This window comes from Thamnophis sirtalis, unplaced genomic scaffold, assembly GCF_051295495.1.
Source record: "Thamnophis sirtalis isolate CommonGarterSnake01/CBP01778 unplaced genomic scaffold, rThaSir2_p1.2 scaffold_4, whole genome shotgun sequence".
In the NCBI taxonomy this organism is placed as follows: Eukaryota; Metazoa; Chordata; class Lepidosauria; order Squamata; family Natricidae; genus Thamnophis; species Thamnophis sirtalis.
The window spans coordinates 129,883,998-129,902,716 of NW_028261384.1; the positions used below are offsets into that span (position 1 = coordinate 129,883,998).

Below are 18,719 nucleotides of genomic sequence, written 5' to 3' on the forward strand. Positions count from 1 at the left end.
GAATATGAATTCAGAGTGCATTTCTGTAGTAAATGGCACATTAGACATGGATGTCATTAGAAGGGGAAAAATCATTCTTCTAAGTTTATTTGCAGAGTATTTTTCTAGTCTATAAACATGATTTCTGGCAGCCTATTCTATTTGTCATGGGTTCTTTGGTTTTTTTTAAAAATACAATAACCACTTAACAAATTTTCATGGATGGTCAAATTCTGTTTAATATTTTAGTACATTAGCATCAGTTCCTTTCAAAAGCCATTGCTATAAAGACAAGAAACCCAAATAATTAATATTGAATTTATGGCATTTTTCTTCATGGTAGATTCCTCATTTGAAGTTTATTTCTGGTATCATGCCAAAATTTCAACAAATCTTACTCTTCAGAGAATAGGGAGAGGCGTTTCAGATTAATGTTACTTATTTCATGAATTAGAGAATTCCAGGATGAAATTTATGTATTATACTTGATTGTAAAAGTGAGCCTTTCTTCCCGAAGTGACTGAAGCTCTATTGCAGTGAATAGACAGCAATATAAACTTCATAAAACATACAGTATGATCCAGTTTATCTTTTTATCAGCTGTTCCTTTTTGTTTAAATCAGGTCTCAAGAAAATAATGTAGCATTTAGGGGAAAAGATGCAACACAACAAGCCAGCTGCAGAAGCCAAAATGGAGAAGATCTCCACAGCTACTGTATATTTGCCTTTGGTGCTCAGATAGGTTGGAACAAATGATATCCAGACACTACAAAAGACCAGCATGCTGAAGGTGATGAATTTGGCTTCATTAAAGCTATCAGGTAGCTTCCTAGCAAAAAAAGCTACAGTAAAACTGATAGCAGTCAATAGCCCTAAGAAGCCAAGAACAGTATAAAACATAGTGGTTGAACCTTCATTACATTCAAGGACAATTTCTTCAGGCATTGAGTGCATATCAGAATCAGCAAATGGGGGGGAAATTGTAAGCCACCCAACACAAATCATAATTTGTAGCAGGGAGCAAGCAAGGACAATAGAGATAGCTAGTCTTTTTCCTACCCATTTCCTTATTTGGGATCCTGGCTTGGTGGCCATAAAAGCAAGAACAACAATGGTTGTTTTCCCCAACATACAAGAAAGGGCTACAGAAAAGAAAATGCTAAAGGCAGTTTGTCGCATGAGACATTTCACTTGGTCAGGTTGCCCAATGAAAAGCAAAGTGCAAAGGAAAGAGAGGAGGAGAGCAATGAGAAGAATGTAGGTGAGGTTTCTGTTGTTGGCTTTGACGATGGGTGTGTCCTGGTATTTAATGAAGATCCCCAGCACCATAGCTGAGATGACAGAACAGAAGAAAGCAACACTTGTCAAGGTGATTCCCAAGGGTTCTTTGTAAGACAAAAATATGATCCGTTTCAAAATGCAACGGTTTTGAGCTTTGTTTGGATATTGATTGTCTGAACATTGGGAACAATCACCTGCATCTGTAAAACAAAATGGTTGTGCATCAAGTATAACAATTATATAACCAGAACATTAGATGGACTGAAATGAGTTGATGGGATTTAATTAGTTCCTAAACATTTTATAGCAATTTTATTTATTATGGAATATTTTAAAGAAGGATGAAGAATATATGTGAATGTACTAATGCATACATCTCTGTATTTCTCTCTCTCCTCCCACTCTTTATGTATGTGTTCATCTCTCTCACTCTGTGTGTGTATGAGTGTGTGAGAGAGAGAGGGAGGGAGGGAGAGATATTTGTGGTGCTGGTAGTGATATTTATAGTTGTTATTTTTAACCATTTAGTTGTGTCAAACTTTATTCTATTCTTTAGAATAGAATAAAATAGAAAAATAGAGTTGGAAGGGACCTTGGAGGTCTTCTAGTCCAACCACCTGTCTAGGCAGGAAACCCTACACCACTTCAGACAAATGGCTATCCAACGTCTTTAAAACTTCCAATGTTGGAGCATTGCTATCATTTCTCCCCTAGTCCTTCTCTTCATTAAACTAGACATACCCAGTTCCTGCAACTGTTCCTCATATATTTTAGCCTCCAATCCCCTAATCATCTTTGTTGCTCTTCTCTGCACTCTTTCTAGAGTTTCCATATCTTTTTTATAGGCAATTGCTTTTTCATTATAGGCAACTGTTCTCCACACTACCTGTCAAGCATAGCTTCTTTCAATTGTTGTTTGTTCAACTTTGCATCAGATTTGATGTTCTTCTTTGTCTACTAACCATAATCATTGCCTTATTCAATGAATTCACACACATAGTATGACAAAAGTAAATCAGATGTAGTCTTGTGATTTTAGCTTCCACTGTTGTGTCTGGTTTTATATGATTTAAGAGCTCTGACATTAATATGTATTGGCCAATAACCAAGTATACTTTTTTCTCATTATCAATGTTGTAACTATTTTATCTTAGATTTTAAAAAATAGCCTTTGGCAAAATCCAGGGCTTCTAGCACCATAGTGTAATAAAGAAAAAAATAGATGTTAACTATTCCAAAGTAAAAGAAAATGATCTTATTCACTAATTTTGGGGATCACTGTATTGAGACTGTGGCTTTTCTCAGTTGCTATATTTTTCATTTTTTTTATTTGAGATGTCATGTTTTCTATTTTATTTATTTTCAGTGAACAATTGTTCACTGCTTAGTCACTTGTTGAGATGGGTGGTTTTACAAATTTATTAAGCAAAGTAGAACACTGGGTAAAAACTTATTTTCTATTTCCAAATGTCAGAAGACCATGTAGGCTGATGAAATGTTATCATAGGAGTAAACACTTTGCAGTTGCTTCCTTTGTTACATCTTAATTCAGACATATTTTTTACTGGAACTGAACAGCTATTGGATGATGCCAAACAAAGATATAGATTCGTTCAAATGCACAGATAAATAGTAATTCTATATCAGTAGCGCATTCTCAATTCAGAGCAAAGAACTGCACACTTTTTTGAGATTAGTGCTCTGATCACAATACATACAAACATAAATACAAAATATCTACAAACTTATCAGTGGTGAGATTCAATTTTTTAAAATACTGGTTCTGTTGGCATGGCTTGGTGGGCATGGCGTGGCTTGGTGAGCGTGACTTAGTGGGTGTGGCAGGGGAAGGATACTGTGAAATCTCCATTCCCACCCCACTCCAGGGGAAGGATACTGTAAAATCCATAATTCCTCCCAATTAGCTGGGACTCAGGAGGCAGAGAATAGATGGGGGAGAGGCTAGTCAGAGGTGGTATTTTCTGGTTTTCCAAAATACTTAAAATTTCCACTATCATTTCTCTAGAACTGGTCAGAATCTGCTGAATACCACCTCTGAAACATACACACAATACATACACAAATGAAATTTCTTACCTGTCTTGTTTGAAATCTTCCCTTTTGCACATGGAAGACAATCATAGCAACAAAATGGTCTACCTTCTATTTTAAACTTGCTGTAACCTGAATGGCAATTGCCATTGCAAACCGAAAGGGGCAGTGTCTGTTAAGAAATGAAGTCAGAATGTTGTTATTGTCATACTTGTTGTTATATAAAGTCTGATTAATTTAAAATCTGCACTTCTCTGTAATTTGCTAGTATAAAATAAACCACATAGATTGCTTAACCACATAGCTACATTTCAGAAAATTTAAAAATATATTTGGTATGTATTTCTACTGGGCAAATGTTCTGCACATCTAATATATTTAAGAAATAATGATCCCATATCAAAGTCTAATTTGTTCTGATCTCTGGTCTAAGACTGCAATAAATTGACTGATTGAGTCATATTGTGTCTCTTTAGTGTCAGTGAACATTAGTGAATATGTTTCTGAACAGATATTGGTAAAGTAAAAAATTGTGTTAAATCCTAGCCATGAAAGCTGCATTCTCTTCTATAATCAGATTGATTTAATCATGGTGACTCAGATGGATCATATCTCTCAATCAGTAAGAAGAAATCAAATTGTATTGATACTTTTAAATTCTCTGCATTTTTTTTACTGCCAACAATGGTAACCTTTTGGAATATCTTTCAATATGGAATTAGGGACGAGATTGCAAAAGTTGAAATAACTTCCTTCTTGTTTTTGTTTTTTTTTAAAAAACACGAAATGATCCATCAAGGATTTGGAACTGGGATGGATGGTAGCAGAAGAGGACTGCAGCATTGATATATCTCTTTCTGTGTTTTTTGCATAGTGGTGAACAATCAGTTCTTGTGCTTGAAGCATTGAGAACCTGTGATTTCTTGTGGCCAAAACCTGTTGAGTCACCCATTAGATCAACTAATTGCCTTAGTGGACTATTGCCTATGAGAATAAGCATAACAATAATATTAGCACAACTGGAGTTTTTTATGTAGGTCAGGGATGTCAAACTCAATTTCATTGAGGGGAACATCAGGGTTGTGTTTGACCTTTGGGGGCCACTGCAGATGTAGCCAGCTTGATGTCACTCATTCCCGGGGAGCCTATGGTGACCTTAGTGCTCTGCTCACAAAAATGGGCTTCCAAGTTCCGTTTCTGTTGCGACGGTCTCCCGCAACCCTCTGCCAGCAAAAATAAAGCTTAAGAGTGCCACCTGTGGCCCCTATGAGCTCTGTTTTCAGCTGCAACAGCCTCCTGCAACCCTCTGCCAGTGAAAATAGAGCTTGGAAGGGGCCACATACAACCCTCCTAAGCTCCATTTATACCAGCAGAGGTATTGCAGACCAGTCTTTTGCTGTTTTCAGGGAGGTCTTGTGGGCCAGATCTAAACACCCCTAGGTCTCCAGGCTTTGAGTTTGATACCCCTGATGTAGGTGACCAGTTCCATAAATTGACTAAATGATGAGGCAATCTGATGACTGGTAATGGTAGTATTGGAAAAGGAGTATCTCATTTTGAATAAATAGCTTTCAATAACAGGAATACAGACGGTACACCTGGATGTCACTGGATGGATATTATTAGAATCATATTTCAGAAAAGGAGTTGTAAAGTGGAGAAATATCATATAGTCAGCCAGTTTTTTGCTTGTGGAATCAGACCCTGAATTCGCGGTCTCGGGTTTGCTTGATTTTCAATTTTAATCCCTTTGAGTTGTTTAAAGCAGGAGGATTTGGGTACTTAAGCTGTTAACAGCTGTGTCATGAAATAGAGGGGAGGGGGGACAATTGATCTTCAGCACTGGAAAAGATTAATATGTGCCTGTGCTGAACAAAGGAGATGAAAGAAAATGCATGCATTTCTTTAAACTCTAATGCAATAAAAAATATCTTCTTTTCCAAAGGAAGTAAATGTTTTAGTTCCACAAAAGAGTTGGCTAAATAAATTTTCTTTTAACATTTCTAATGCCCTGAAGATAATTTTTGATCATGTAAGCTTTAAATAACTAATGTAAGCTTTAAGTAACTAATCAAAACTCAGTAATTCTCAGCCTCTCAGCCTCATCACTAGACTGTCCAGATATCAAACTTTGATACCAATCAGAAGAAGGAAATAACTACTTTGACACCAGAGCTGCTAAAGACTATTCAATACTATAATTGAAAAACTGACATAGAGACACAATACACATAATGCAAACTAATATAGAATCTGGACATTCAGCTTTAGGTAAATCAATGTCATTGTTGAGAATTGAACTCAGGACCTTTCCAGATGCCCCCTGTAGGTGTAAAATTCTCTCAGCACATAAATATTGTTTAAATTTGGCCATATTTCAAAAAGGTCTATTCTTAAATCCTGTCTGCTTTTTAATTATTTAACTGCAATCTCTGAAACAGTTGCCAATCTAGAAATTTTACTAGTTTTCAGTTAAATAATAATGACTCAATGAAGGATAGTACTGTACTTGTTCATAGTTTCTTTCAAGAGTCTGCTATTTCTTTCTTTCAAGAGTCTCCTAAAGGCATGATAAAAAATAGAGGGAGGAATTATTTCATAAAATGTATCAATTGAGTAAGAGGCACCTTGTTAAACTCATTTGGCCAGGTCATGTTCTCCACAGAAATGGTGAGCAGCTTATCCTGGGAAGCTGTGGGATCTACCCTTCCAATTTTGACCTTAAGGAAAGTCTGGTTTGGTAGTGCGATCCAGTTGAGGATATCAAATCCAGTTCCTAATTCCCCATTTTTGTTAAAGACAATTTCATCTCCAACACTGTTGTTAAATGAAAGTGTTCTCAAATAGTGATGAAGCTAAATAGAAAGAAATCATATGAATGAATGCACATATAATATACTACTATTTTATACCCTGTTTCCCCCAAAATAAGACCTCCCTGAGTAATAAGCCCAATCGGGCTTTTGAGCGCATGCACTAAAATAAGCTCTCCCTCAAAAATAAGCCCTCACCAAAATATTGCAACACAGAAGCACACATGAGGTGACCATGCTCGCAGCCACCTGCACTTCAAAAATAATAAGACCTCCCTGAAAATAAGGCCAAGTGCTAATTTTGGCTGAGGTGGTGCAGTGGTTACAGTGCAGCACTGCAGGCTACTTCCGCTGACTGCAGTTCGGCTGTTCAAATCTCACCGGCTCAAGGTTGACTCAGCCTTCCATCCTTCCGAGGTGGGTAAAATGAGGACCCGGATTGTTGGGGGCAATATGCTGACTCTGTAAACTGCTTAGAGAGGGCTGAAATCCCTATGAAGCGGTATATAAGTCTAACCATTATTGCTATTGTACCCCCCTTCCCTGATTTGAATTGTGAGCCGCCCTGAGTCCCCTTCGAGGGGAAAAGGCAGCATATAAATATAATAAAATCAATCAAATAAAATCAATCAATCTATTGCTATTGGAAGTCAAAAGAAAATAAGAATGTCAAATAATGTCATATTTTCAGGGAAACATGGTATTATTGCAACCTGTGGGTAGTGATCCTTTTATTTATTGTGATTGGTCAATGTAATAGCAAGTTGACACTGTTTTATCAACTTACTCTTTGAATCCAAGGTGGCGCAGTGGTTAAAAGCAGCACTGCAGGCTACTGCTAGATCAGCAGGTCAGCGGTTCAAATCTCACCGGCTCAGGGTTGACTCAGCCTTCCATCCTTCCGAGGTGGGTAAAATGAGGACCCAGATTGTTGGGGGCAATATGCTGACTCTCTGTAAACCGCTTAGAGAGGCCTGAAAGGCCTATGAAGCGGTATATAAGTCTACTGCTATTGCTATTGCTATCAATTTAATGATTCATATCAAAACAATGCTTTATACTGAATCAAGTCAAGTAGTTGATTAGATATAAATCAAGTTAAATAAATGATTCCAATCACACCTATAATCTAAATAAGATCTAGTCTGACTTTCAAAATACCCACAGTGCAATAGTTGCAATGACACACATTATTGCAAAATTAAATGTAATTCATAAAACTATGAAGATACTAGATTAGGAAGTGGCCTGTATAGCACTATTCCTATATTTCCATTGGCTATGTTCTCAGATCAATTGTTCATTTCATCAAAAGAGAAGATCAGTAAGATATATGGTACCTGCCAGGCCTCTTGATTCACAGTCACTAGTCTCTCATTGGCTGCCCTAACTTTATATTTGAATCTGGGCGAAAGAACGGCTCGCAATGCATTTCCCACAGCATAGACTGCATTATAGATGCTGTAACTTTGCCCAGTCATGGTGGTATCAAAGATAGCATTAGGAAGACTCTCCAAATTCTCTTCTCCAGTGCACATTATCTCAATGTCCTTATCCAAACTGGGGAAAGAACACAAAAATGCCTGTTCCCAGAACAATCTTGTTAAATGGTCTTCCTTTTCTGCAGTTGGCTTTCTCGTTTGTACAAAATGTTTGAACCCAGAAATCTCCTTGGAGGACACTGCAAAAGATATGGCCCCATGGAAGAAATCCATCCCTCGCATTCTTTGAAAGGAAAGGGAGGTGAACTCCATCTGGGCTGTCATTATCCAAACTTTATCTTTCCTCTGGATTGGTATCTCTTCAAAATCTGAAGCATAGGGGAACATTCTGAAAATGACCGTGACCTGGTTTTCACAATGTAAGATCACAACGTTGGAAGTGCCGTTCATGATAACCACGAACATTTTAATCAATTCACGAAATGTAACTAAAATGTCGTCAGAAAATGTCTCCATGGCCAACTGTTCCATGAACTCAAAGCACACCCCTTTCTGGGGAAACGTAGTGACAGCATTCTTTACAAACCTCTCTCCACTCTCGGTACGTTGAAAAACCAGCCCAATCCATTTCCACTTTAAATACAATAGCAGGCTGAGAATCCCTTTAATCTCAATGCTCTGATCTGGGAAAACTTGATGAAAGAAAAGAGCATGTATATTGTCCTCTTTTGGGGGGGCAGGTCCATAGAGGAGCTAGATAAATGAATTAAACAGATGATAGATGTCCAAAATGCAATACTGATGTTTTTCCTAAACATTTATGAGTTTCGGTATTTGAAATTAAACATTATCATATGTCCAGCCCAGAACTGAGGACATCTTTTTTAAATGTATAAAAGCGAACATTATTACAAAGCCATAGTTCTAGATTTAACAAATAAGTTCTTCATTCTTGATTCAGGAAAGATTATAATGAAACTGCATCACACTTGGTAAAATTTTGTTGGGCCTAAATAATGGAATACAAAATTATCTTCTCCTTCATCTGGTTCCCTGCTTATATGCCACAGCATAGAGGAGGTAGATAAATGAATGAAACAGATGAGGGATGTCCAAAATGCAATAGTCATGTTTTTCCTAAATATATGTGAATCACAACATTTCCAATTAAACAACAACATACCTTCTGTCTAGCCCAGAATTTGATACAATTTTTTTTTCCCAATGCATAAAAGTGGAGATCAAAGATATAGAACTAGACTTAAGAAATAAATTCTAAATTCCTGATACAGGAAATGTTGTAGTGAAAATTGACTACATTTTGAAGTCCTATTTCCCCTGAATAATTGTACACAAATTAGTTCATCGTTCATTTGGGTTCCTGCTTATATGGTCCAGCGAAGGAAGTTAGAAAATCAAAGAATGGCCATATAAAGATCAATGCAACATCATTGTGTTATGTTCAAGTAATTGCTCCTAACTAATAATTTTCTGAATTGCTAAGTCTGGTTTCTAAATCCTTAATAGTCTCAATATTAAAATATAGTGAAAACAAGTTAAGATGGTCCACATTTTTATATCAGTGAAATGTTTATGCCATATGTCAGTGAAATTAAAATGTTTAGTATGGATTTGGATACAAATTTAGGCATTGATCAAAAGCATGCACAAAATAAATAACTAGAAATATCCTTGCCTCTTTATTCATGTTTTGAAATTACAACAATTTCCAAGTCAACTTAATATAAGAGAAAAAATAGTTTCCTTCCTCATTCCCTCCACCCTCCCTCTTTTCTCTTTTAAGTAGAACTTACCTGGGGCATCTTGTAAATATTCAGAATGTTTGACATAAAGGAACAGATGTGAGAGTTAGGTCCTGCAATAACAGATGTTGCCGTATCCTTTACATCACACTTATAGTTAGGAATCAATCTGTCCTGTGTGGAGAGAAGCTCAATTGAAGCAAAAGTGGTCCCTCTTGCAGTGAAATAACTATCAGAAATAAGAATCCCCAGAGTTATGTTAGGTAACATGAGGGTCTTTTCATTGATTTCCTTTACAGCAAAAATTAAAGCTAAGACATGGTGGTAATTCTGTAGGAAAAACCTGCAGTGAGATGTTTAAAAAATAAAAACAAAATTCACATATTTTATAAGTCAGCTGAAGACAATGAGCCAAAATAAATGGACAATAGCAAACATACGATATGTTTTTCACAATAGAGAAAAACATACGAAGAGATTTGAACTCAGGCCTGATATCTTTACTGTTTGAATACCAAACCAATCACATCACATCAGTAATTTGCAGCTTATAGATGTGCCAAGATACACAAATATGAAAATGGATGCTATACTTCTGTGGCAAGTGGAATTGAAATGTTTCCAAAGCCATTTCAGGATTTCTCATGAATTTCAGGACAATGAATGGTGGTGTGATGAAGAGGATGGGAAACTCTTTACAAATGGTGCTTAGTTTTAAAACCCTGTTCAGCTATTATGAATAGTTTTCAATAAAGATACATTGGTTAAGAAAAGAAATTTTCACCAATAATATTAAGATATTCAGTTAGTAGACTTAATAGTACTATTTCCTATTATGGAATCATTAAAACCTTAAATGTTGGCTTTCAGCTATTTGCAAAAATGGTCAAATAAAATGCATCATTCATGATCTACAGAAAGAACAATTGGCAAAAAAAATCAACCAAATATGAAATATATAGACCTCTAAATTTAGAAGTAATTAAAATGAAATCACTGTGTTTAACTTTGGTCTCCTACTTGGAAAATGTTGATGTTGTTGAGACCAATGGCAGTGGCCATCTGCATCCATGAAAAAAAAAATCTGAATTGATAAGAAATAAAACTGATACCCCTACTGATAATAATAATAATAATAATAATAATAATAATAATAATAATAATAATAATAATAATAATAATAACAACAACAACAACAACATCTGGCAGAGTCTGCAAACAACAACAGCAACAACAATAATAATAATGCAGTAATAATGTGGCAATTGGGACAAAGGCTTCCCTTCAGTTCGGTACTCCATTCATTCTTTACTAAAGTTATTATAGTATCACACTTTTTATTAAATACAGAATCTATCTATATCTGTATCTATCTAAATCTTTATCATCCATCTATCTATCTATCTGTCTGTCTGTCTGTCTGTCTGTCTATAATCTTTCTATCTCTATCACCTTTCTATCTCTATCTTTCTATCTCTATCATCCATCCATCCATCCATCCATCCATCCATCCATCATCCATCATCCATCATCCATCATCCATCATCCATCATCCATCATCCATCATCCATCATCCATCATCCATCATCCATCATCCATCATCCATCATCCATCATCATCTATCATCTATCATCTATCATCTATCATCTATCATCTATCATCTATCATCTATCATCTATCATCTATCATCTATCATCTATCATCTATCATCTATCATCTATCATCTATCATCTATCATCTATCATCTATCATCTATCATCTATCATCTATCATCTATCATCTATCATCTATCATCTATCATCTATCATCTATCATCTATCATCTATCATCTATCATCTATCATCTATCATCTATCATCTATCATCTATCTATCTTTCCCTCCCTCCCTCTCTCTATCATCTATCTAGCTAATCTATTTGCACCACATTTAAGACCAATATTTCTATACATGAAGTCATTGATCAGTTCTTCAGATGGATGCTTTTTAAACTTCATTGATTCAGACATCATGTAGGACTGGGGCATAATGCCAGCAATGATGAGATCTCCTGAATGATAGTATTTATGCTTAATAAGATGAAGCTTGCCCATAGAACATGTTGTGCTCCTAGGAGAAATATGGCAAACAATGTCTGGCAGTAGTGCTGTCATCACAGTCATGAACAGTAACATCTTTAAAAGAAGATATACACCAGGTACCGATTCCTTGTGTACAAACTAAGCAAAAGAAGTCATTGATTAGAACATCCCACATATATTCTTCTTGTCTTGTTGGATCAGAAGCTAGAATGTTCAATGTGAAGAATCACATTGCCAGTTTCATCACTCTATTCCCAACCATGAAGGAAGCAATGGAGTCCCCTTTAATATTAGTTAATTGTTGTTATTTTCTATAGAACTATTCAGGGATTTGAGAAAATGTTCAAGTGATTCACACTCTTGGTAGCTACAGGGGAAATAAACATGATACTTACTGTTATGATCGGAAAAACAAGTAGAAAATAAATGATGACATAAACCTAGGTTTCATTGATCTGTGAAATAGTAAGAAAAAACTTGCTGCAGTAGAATTCGAATTAATTAGAAGTAACATGTAGTTTTGAAGTTCTATAGTTGTAAACAAGGAATATCAGTGGGAACCAGGGAGGATTTCAAATTTTTACGACCTATTCTGTGGATGTGGTCTATTTTATGGGCGTGGCTTGGCAGTCATGTGACTGGGTGGGTATGGACAACTTAATGTCACTCACCAGGAGATATCATGGGTTGGGTAAAATGTGGTGAAGCTCACTTAACAACACCCTTGCTTAGCAACCAAAATTTTGGCCTCAACTGTAGTCATAAGTCAAGGACTATCTCTGCCTTCCTTGGTATGGCAGCCTTGTCCTAGTAAACTCCTTCTTCTTTCTGGCAATTTTCCTCTCTGTTAGAGGCACCAAAATAATCCAGACAATGTAAGGTTTCCTGCTGCAGCAGGGTTTGACTAGATGACCTCTGAGTAGCCTTCTAGTCCTAAATTGCTGTGCTGTTTTTCTTCCTTTCTTCCTTTCTTCCTTTCTTCCTTTCTTCCTTTCTTCCTTTCTTCCTTCCTTCCTTCCTTTCTTTTTTCCTTCCTTCCTTCCTTCCTTCCTTCCTTCCTTCCTTCCTTCCTTCCTTCTCTCTGTGGGAAGTGACCAACCCCAACCCCCAAAAAATAAAATATTACTCCCAGAAAGGCTCATTCCACATTCCTGCCAGATAGAGATAATGAGATAATGACCCTATAGAAAGTTTGGCTCCATTTACAAGCAGGGAATCATAAAAACTCTTTTAGAAACACAAGCCCATATTGCACAAACCCAAAACTTCAAAAACATAGAACCATATAAGAATCCTATCTTTTATCCAGTTTGTTATTTAGCTGGCCAAATGTCATTTTGCAAATCTTCTTCTGAATAGCTTTTCAATTTAAAGCATCTTTCAAATTAAAGTTTGCAGCATTAAGACTTGTGGACTTCAACTCCTAGAATTCCACAGCCAGGCATGTTCAGTTCTGATTTAAAGTGACAGCATTTGTTTTTCTCCTTTGCTGAATCTCCCAGCTGCAAAGTGAGTTCTTTTTTTTCTCTCTTTCTTTCTCCCTTCCCTTCCCTCTCTCTCTCTGCCTCCCTCCCTCCTCGCTTTCTCTATCTCTATCACTTATTTTTAAAGTTTTTTCCCTTGCCTGAACCAGCAAAAAAAAAAAACAACTTCAAAAAAAGCTTCTGACAAAGTTTGGGGGCATGGCCAGGCCACCATTACTACTGGTCCTATCTGGTACGCCAGATTTTTACCACCTCTTCTGGCACACCTTACCAGGAAGATCCCACCTCTGATTGGGGACAAGATCTAAACTGAGCTAAAGAAAACCTCAGAAAAGAACCATGAATAATCAGGAAGACACAACAACCTGTAACATTTATTTTGCTAAAGAGTAAAGAGTACTTGTTTTCCTTTATTTAAAATTATTTATAAATCGTATTATTTTTCATAATAAAATATTTATATTAAAGTTGATAAATAATTAGAAAATATAAAATATTTGTTTGTTTGTTTAACAATTTATATGAACCCCCTGTGCAATTTCTAAAATTAAAAATCCACAATAACAACAGCACAGCAGTAGCTGCAACAACAAGAAAAGTCTTTATACTGCCCCCCCTCCACTCCAATATTCTATGGCAGCATTGACACAATAAAACACTCATCTGATCTGGTGGAATTTCCATGTAGAGTAGTACAGAGAGTAAAGAGGAAATCCAGCATTAGAGGTAGGAAGAGAATGAAGCTAGAGTCTTGAACCTTTTATTTGCCTGTTTGCAACAGTGTGCAGTATGCACCCCGCCAACAGAAGTGTGTATAGTCAAGGCTATGGTTTTCCCAATTGCAATGGATGGCTGTGAAAGTTGGACCATAAGGAAGGCTGAACGCCAAAAACTTGAGGCCTTTGAACTATGGTGCTGGAGAAGACTCCTGCGAGTCCCTTGGACTGCGAGGTTATCAAACTGGTTGATCCAGTAGTAGATCACACACACCCCCCCCCCCAGCTGCTTTTTAGAAGGCCAGATCCTGAAGATGAAACTCAAATACTTTGTCCACCTAATGAGAACAAAGGACTCACTGGAGAAGAGCCTCATGCTGGGAAAGATTGAGGACAAAAGAAGAAGGGGACGACAGAGAATGAAGTGGCTGGATGGAGTCACTGAAACCATCGGTGTGAGCTTAAGTGGACTCTGGGCGATGGTAGGAGGAATATTGTCCATGGGATTGCTATGAGTTGGACACAACTTTACAACTAACAACAACAACAACAACAACAACAAACAGTAGGCAGGTAGTTGTGTTGAGATTCCTACGAATAGAAGAATAACAATAAAAAAAACCTACGGCGCCATATTCACAGAGTTGTTCTGGTTCCTTGTACCTGACAATTCCATCACCATTCGTGTTCATATTTTCAGAGAGTTTTAGAAAAGCAACAAGGTGGGGATCAATTGTATTTCATGGGGAATGATGTTGTACACTGAAAAGGTCATTTTTTATTATCATCTAATGAGCTTTGCATTTTGTGTTGCTGTAGGATGGAGACTGTAATGTACAGAATCAATCAGCATACCAAACTCCATATTCATGATTATTTGTTTATTAACAGTTCCTTTTTATTGGGATTGGGTCTCAAAATAATGAATTGGCATTGGAGAGAAAAGATTCAGCCTTGTAATCCAGTTATTGAAGTAAACTTGGAAATATCTTCATTGCACTATGTGTTTTTAAGCCTGCAAATGAAAGTGAACTGACCAGCCCTTGATCCTATGGAGAAAGTATGCTGGATCTCAGATTTACAGAGGAACAGAGTTGGAAGGGACCTTGTACGTCATCTAGTCAAACCCCACACCCAAGCAGGAGACCCTACACCATTTCTGACAAATGGTAGTTCAATCTCTTCTTGAAAGTTTCCAGTGATCCACAACCTCTGAAGGCAACTTCTGTTCCATTGATTGATTGCTCTCACTGTCAGAAAATTCCTCCTTATTTCTAGGTTGAATCTCTCCTTCATCAGTTTCCATCCATTATTCCTTGTCTAGCTGACAGGTGCCTTGTAAAATAGCTTGACCCCCTCCTCTCTATGGCAGCCCCTCAAATATTGGAACAGTAATATCATTTCTCCCTTGGTCCTTCTCTTCACTAGACTAGCCATGCCCATATCTTTTAGCATCCAGTCCCTAATCATCTTGGTTGCTCTTCTCTACACTCTTTCTAGAGTCTCAACATCTTTTTTATACTGTGGTGACTAAAATGCAGTATTTTAGGTGTGGGCTTACTAAAGCATTATAGAGTGGTATTAGTACCTCATTTGATCTTGATTGTATCCCTCTGTTAATACAACTTAGAATTGCATTAGCTTTTTTGGTTGCTGCCGCATACTATTGACTCATATTTAATTGGTTGTCCATTAAAATTCTAAGATCCCTCTCACAGTTACTGCTATTAAGCGTAATATATTTGTACTTTTGGTTTTTGTTGTCTAAGTGTAAGACTTTACTTTTCTCTACATTGAATTTCATTTTGTTAGACGGTAAGCAACTGAATCAATGAGCAAACTGAACTCCATATTCATTATTCATTTTTTTACCAATTGCTTCTTTGTATTCAAATCAGGTCTCATAATACTAATATAACATTTGGGGGGAAAGATGCAGCCCAGTAATCCAGCTGCAGAAGCCAAAATGGAAAAGATCTCCACATCCACCATGTATTTCCCCTTTATACTCAAATAGGTTGGAACAAAAGATATGGGCTGGCTTAGAACAGGCAGCAAAGCTGGCCTCACCCACACTCTTCTGGTTGGGGGGTCTCAAAAATTATTAAACATAGAAAATGAATAAGTGACCCAAATATTACTGCAGTAAATTGGGAGAGGCATCTGACCACTCCAGCAGTAGCGGAATGTTCTGATGACATGGTATCTTCTCTGAGCCTGAAACAGGGATATGAAGCCTTACCAGGGGTGTGTTCCTGCCAGTTCTAACCTCCTCTATAGAAGAGGTTCCACTAATCTATGGTGCCATTTAGAACCGGTTCCAGCTCCCTCTCCCCGCACATCCGCACATCATCAAAATGAAGAGCGAAAGGAAGAATTCTGGGAGTTGAAGTTCACAAGTCTTAAAGCTATCAAGTTTGAATACTCCTGGGGATTTTTTCTAAAGAGTTAGGGGTGCAAGGGTCTTGTAACTTGACAGCTTTAAGACTTGTGTCCTTCAAATGACAGAGTTTCTGAGCCAACATTTTGGTTGCTAAGCAAGAGCATTGTTAAGTGAGTTTCACCACATTTTACAAGTTGGCCACACCTACCCAGTCATATGGCCAGCAAGCCACTCCCACCCAGTCACATAACCAGCAAGCCACTCCCACAAAGCAGGCCACACCTACAGAAGAGGTTCTAAAAATTTTGAAACCCATCACTGAGCCCTACCCAATGGGCAGAGGTGTCAATCATGGAGGTGAGGCATTTAATTTCTTCCCTGAAGTCAAACAAAGCTCCAGGACAGGATGTGCTTCCGGCATCTTTATTTAAAGAAAGCGTAACCTGGTGGGTGCCTCTCCTGGTGGGTCTCTTTATTTTTATTAATGGAACAGGGCAAATTCCTGCTAGTTGGAGCACATCAATAATTAGTCCACTACATTAAAAAGGCTCTAGAGATAACCAAGATAATTTCCGGTTAATTAGTCAAATCGATATTTCAGCAAAAATTTATGCTAAGTATTTGGTTCATAAATTAGAAGATTGGATAAAGAGAGATAACATTCTAGCTGAAGAGCAGATAGGCTTCAGGAGTGGAAGATCTACTATAGACAATTGTTTGTATTGGACCATCTAATAACAAAATTTAAGTTTTGGAAAAAACCACTGTATGTGGCATTTATAGACCTCAAGACTGCCTTCAATACAATTAATAGACAAATTTTATGGGATAAATTAGAGGCCATGGGAATAGAAAAGAAATTGCTATATTTAATTAGATTGTTATACATGGAAGCCCAAGTTAGAGTTCAAGTGAACAGGACAGGTAACAAACGCAATCCCAATAAATAAGGGCGAAAGACAAGGTTGCATTTTAGCTCCAACACTTTTCAATTTATACTTAAACGACTTGCCAAAATGTTTGGAAGACATATCACTCCATGGGCCTAGTATAGGAACAAGACAGGTACATTGCTTGTTATATGCTGATGATATAATTTTGTTGTCGGCCTCACAGGTGGGGCTACGAAGGTCACTCAGGAATTTGGCAGCATATTGTATAAAGAATCACTTGATAATTAACATAGAGAAATCAAAGGTAATGATATTTAGCAGGCAAAAAAAGATGAGGAGATGGATTTTAAATGGCAGATGAATAGAACAAGTTCAGTAATTTACCTATTTAGGGATAGTATTCCAGACAAATGGTAAATGGAATGAACATGTAAAAGCTTGAGCTCAGAAGGTCCTGGCTCGGACGGATCAATTAAATAAACTTATCTTAGAGAAAACTCCATCTTCATTAACCCCAGTGTTAAAGGTCTTTCAGGTGAAAATTGAACCAATAGCAATAGCAATAGCAGTTAGACTTATATACCGCTTCATAGGGCGTTCAGCCCTCTCTAAGCGGTTTACAGAGTCAGCATATTGCCCCCAACAATCTGGGTTTTCATTTTACCCACCTCGGAAGGATGGAAGGCTGAGTCAACCCTGAGCCTGTGAGATTTGAACAGCCGAACTGCCGAACTAGCAGTCAGCTGAAGTAGCCTGCAGTACTGCACTCTAACCACTGCGCCACCTCGGCTCTATCCAAGTACTTACCTATGGGGCAGAAATATGGTGATTAGCTAAATTGCCTGGGTTGGAAATCCCTCAAAATAAGTTCTTGAGGAGAATCTTGGCAATGTCCCCAGGAACCCCAGAATGCATAGTGAAGACAGAATTGGGAGTACATGTGATTGGCACAAGGGCCATGTTGAATACCATTTATTACTGATTAAGAATAATCGAGATGGAGGAAGGGAATTGTGCTAATGGAGCAGATTAGCTCAAGTAATAAAAATAATTGGTTATCAAGAATTTTGAAGTAGGTATCAAGCTTTGGTATTCCTTTAAACTGGCAGCAGCACGATCTTAGGCAGATCAGATCTTGGATTGCACAGAGATTTATGGACATAAGTGCACAATCAGACATTGCACAAGTGACAGCAGGAAAAGTTTGCCCCTGGTTATCAGTAAACAAACAAAATTTTAAAATAGAGTAATATTTAACTTTGCCTTTATCTCCCGTCATAAGGAGATTTTTTTTTCAAATTGAGATTGGACCAACTTCAAACAAACATGCTTTGGGGCAGGTATAAGGGAGTCCCTGCAAGTGAAAGAGTCTGTTTATGTGGGACGGGGGAAGTCGTAACAATATCCCACGTGATTTTTGATTGCCCCCTGTACTCAGATTTGAGGGAACACCAGTTGGGTAGGATCTTTTACACCCCTAAGTCTAAAGAGCGCTTTTTGCAACATTGTTTGTTAGGTACTAATTTGCAGTTGGTGAAATTGATTGCCAAATTTACTGTAAAGTTGATGGAAATAAGGACTCAGTTGGTGCAGCAGAACATGGTAGATTGTAGGAAAGACGACTTGATGGGGTAGACGTAAGGGTGACATTGTAAAGCAATAGCAGTTAGACTTATATACCGCTTCATGGGGCTTTCAGCCCTCTCTAAGTGGTTTACAGAGTCAGCATATTGCCCCCACAATCTGGGTCCTCATTTTACCCACCTCAGAAGGATTGAAGGCTGAGTCAACCCTGAGCTGGTGAGATTTGAACCGCCGAGCTGCAGAACTAGCA

General features: G+C 37.4%; 1 protein-coding gene across 1 annotated transcript; it reads right to left on the reverse strand.

Moving 5' to 3' along the window:
- Positions 1-564: 564 nt before the first annotated feature.
- On the reverse strand, positions 565-11,481 carry LOC106552414 (vomeronasal type-2 receptor 26-like). The gene is made up of 6 exons (XM_014070677.2): positions 11,279-11,481; positions 9,382-9,559; positions 7,466-8,320; positions 5,940-6,167; positions 3,358-3,484; positions 565-1,460 (listed from the first exon to the last, which is right to left on the reverse strand). The coding sequence occupies exons 1-6, from the start codon at positions 11,479-11,481 to the stop codon at positions 565-567; spliced, it is 2,487 nt and encodes an 828-aa protein (XP_013926152.2).
- Between the last annotated feature and the right edge of the window lie 7,238 nt (positions 11,482-18,719).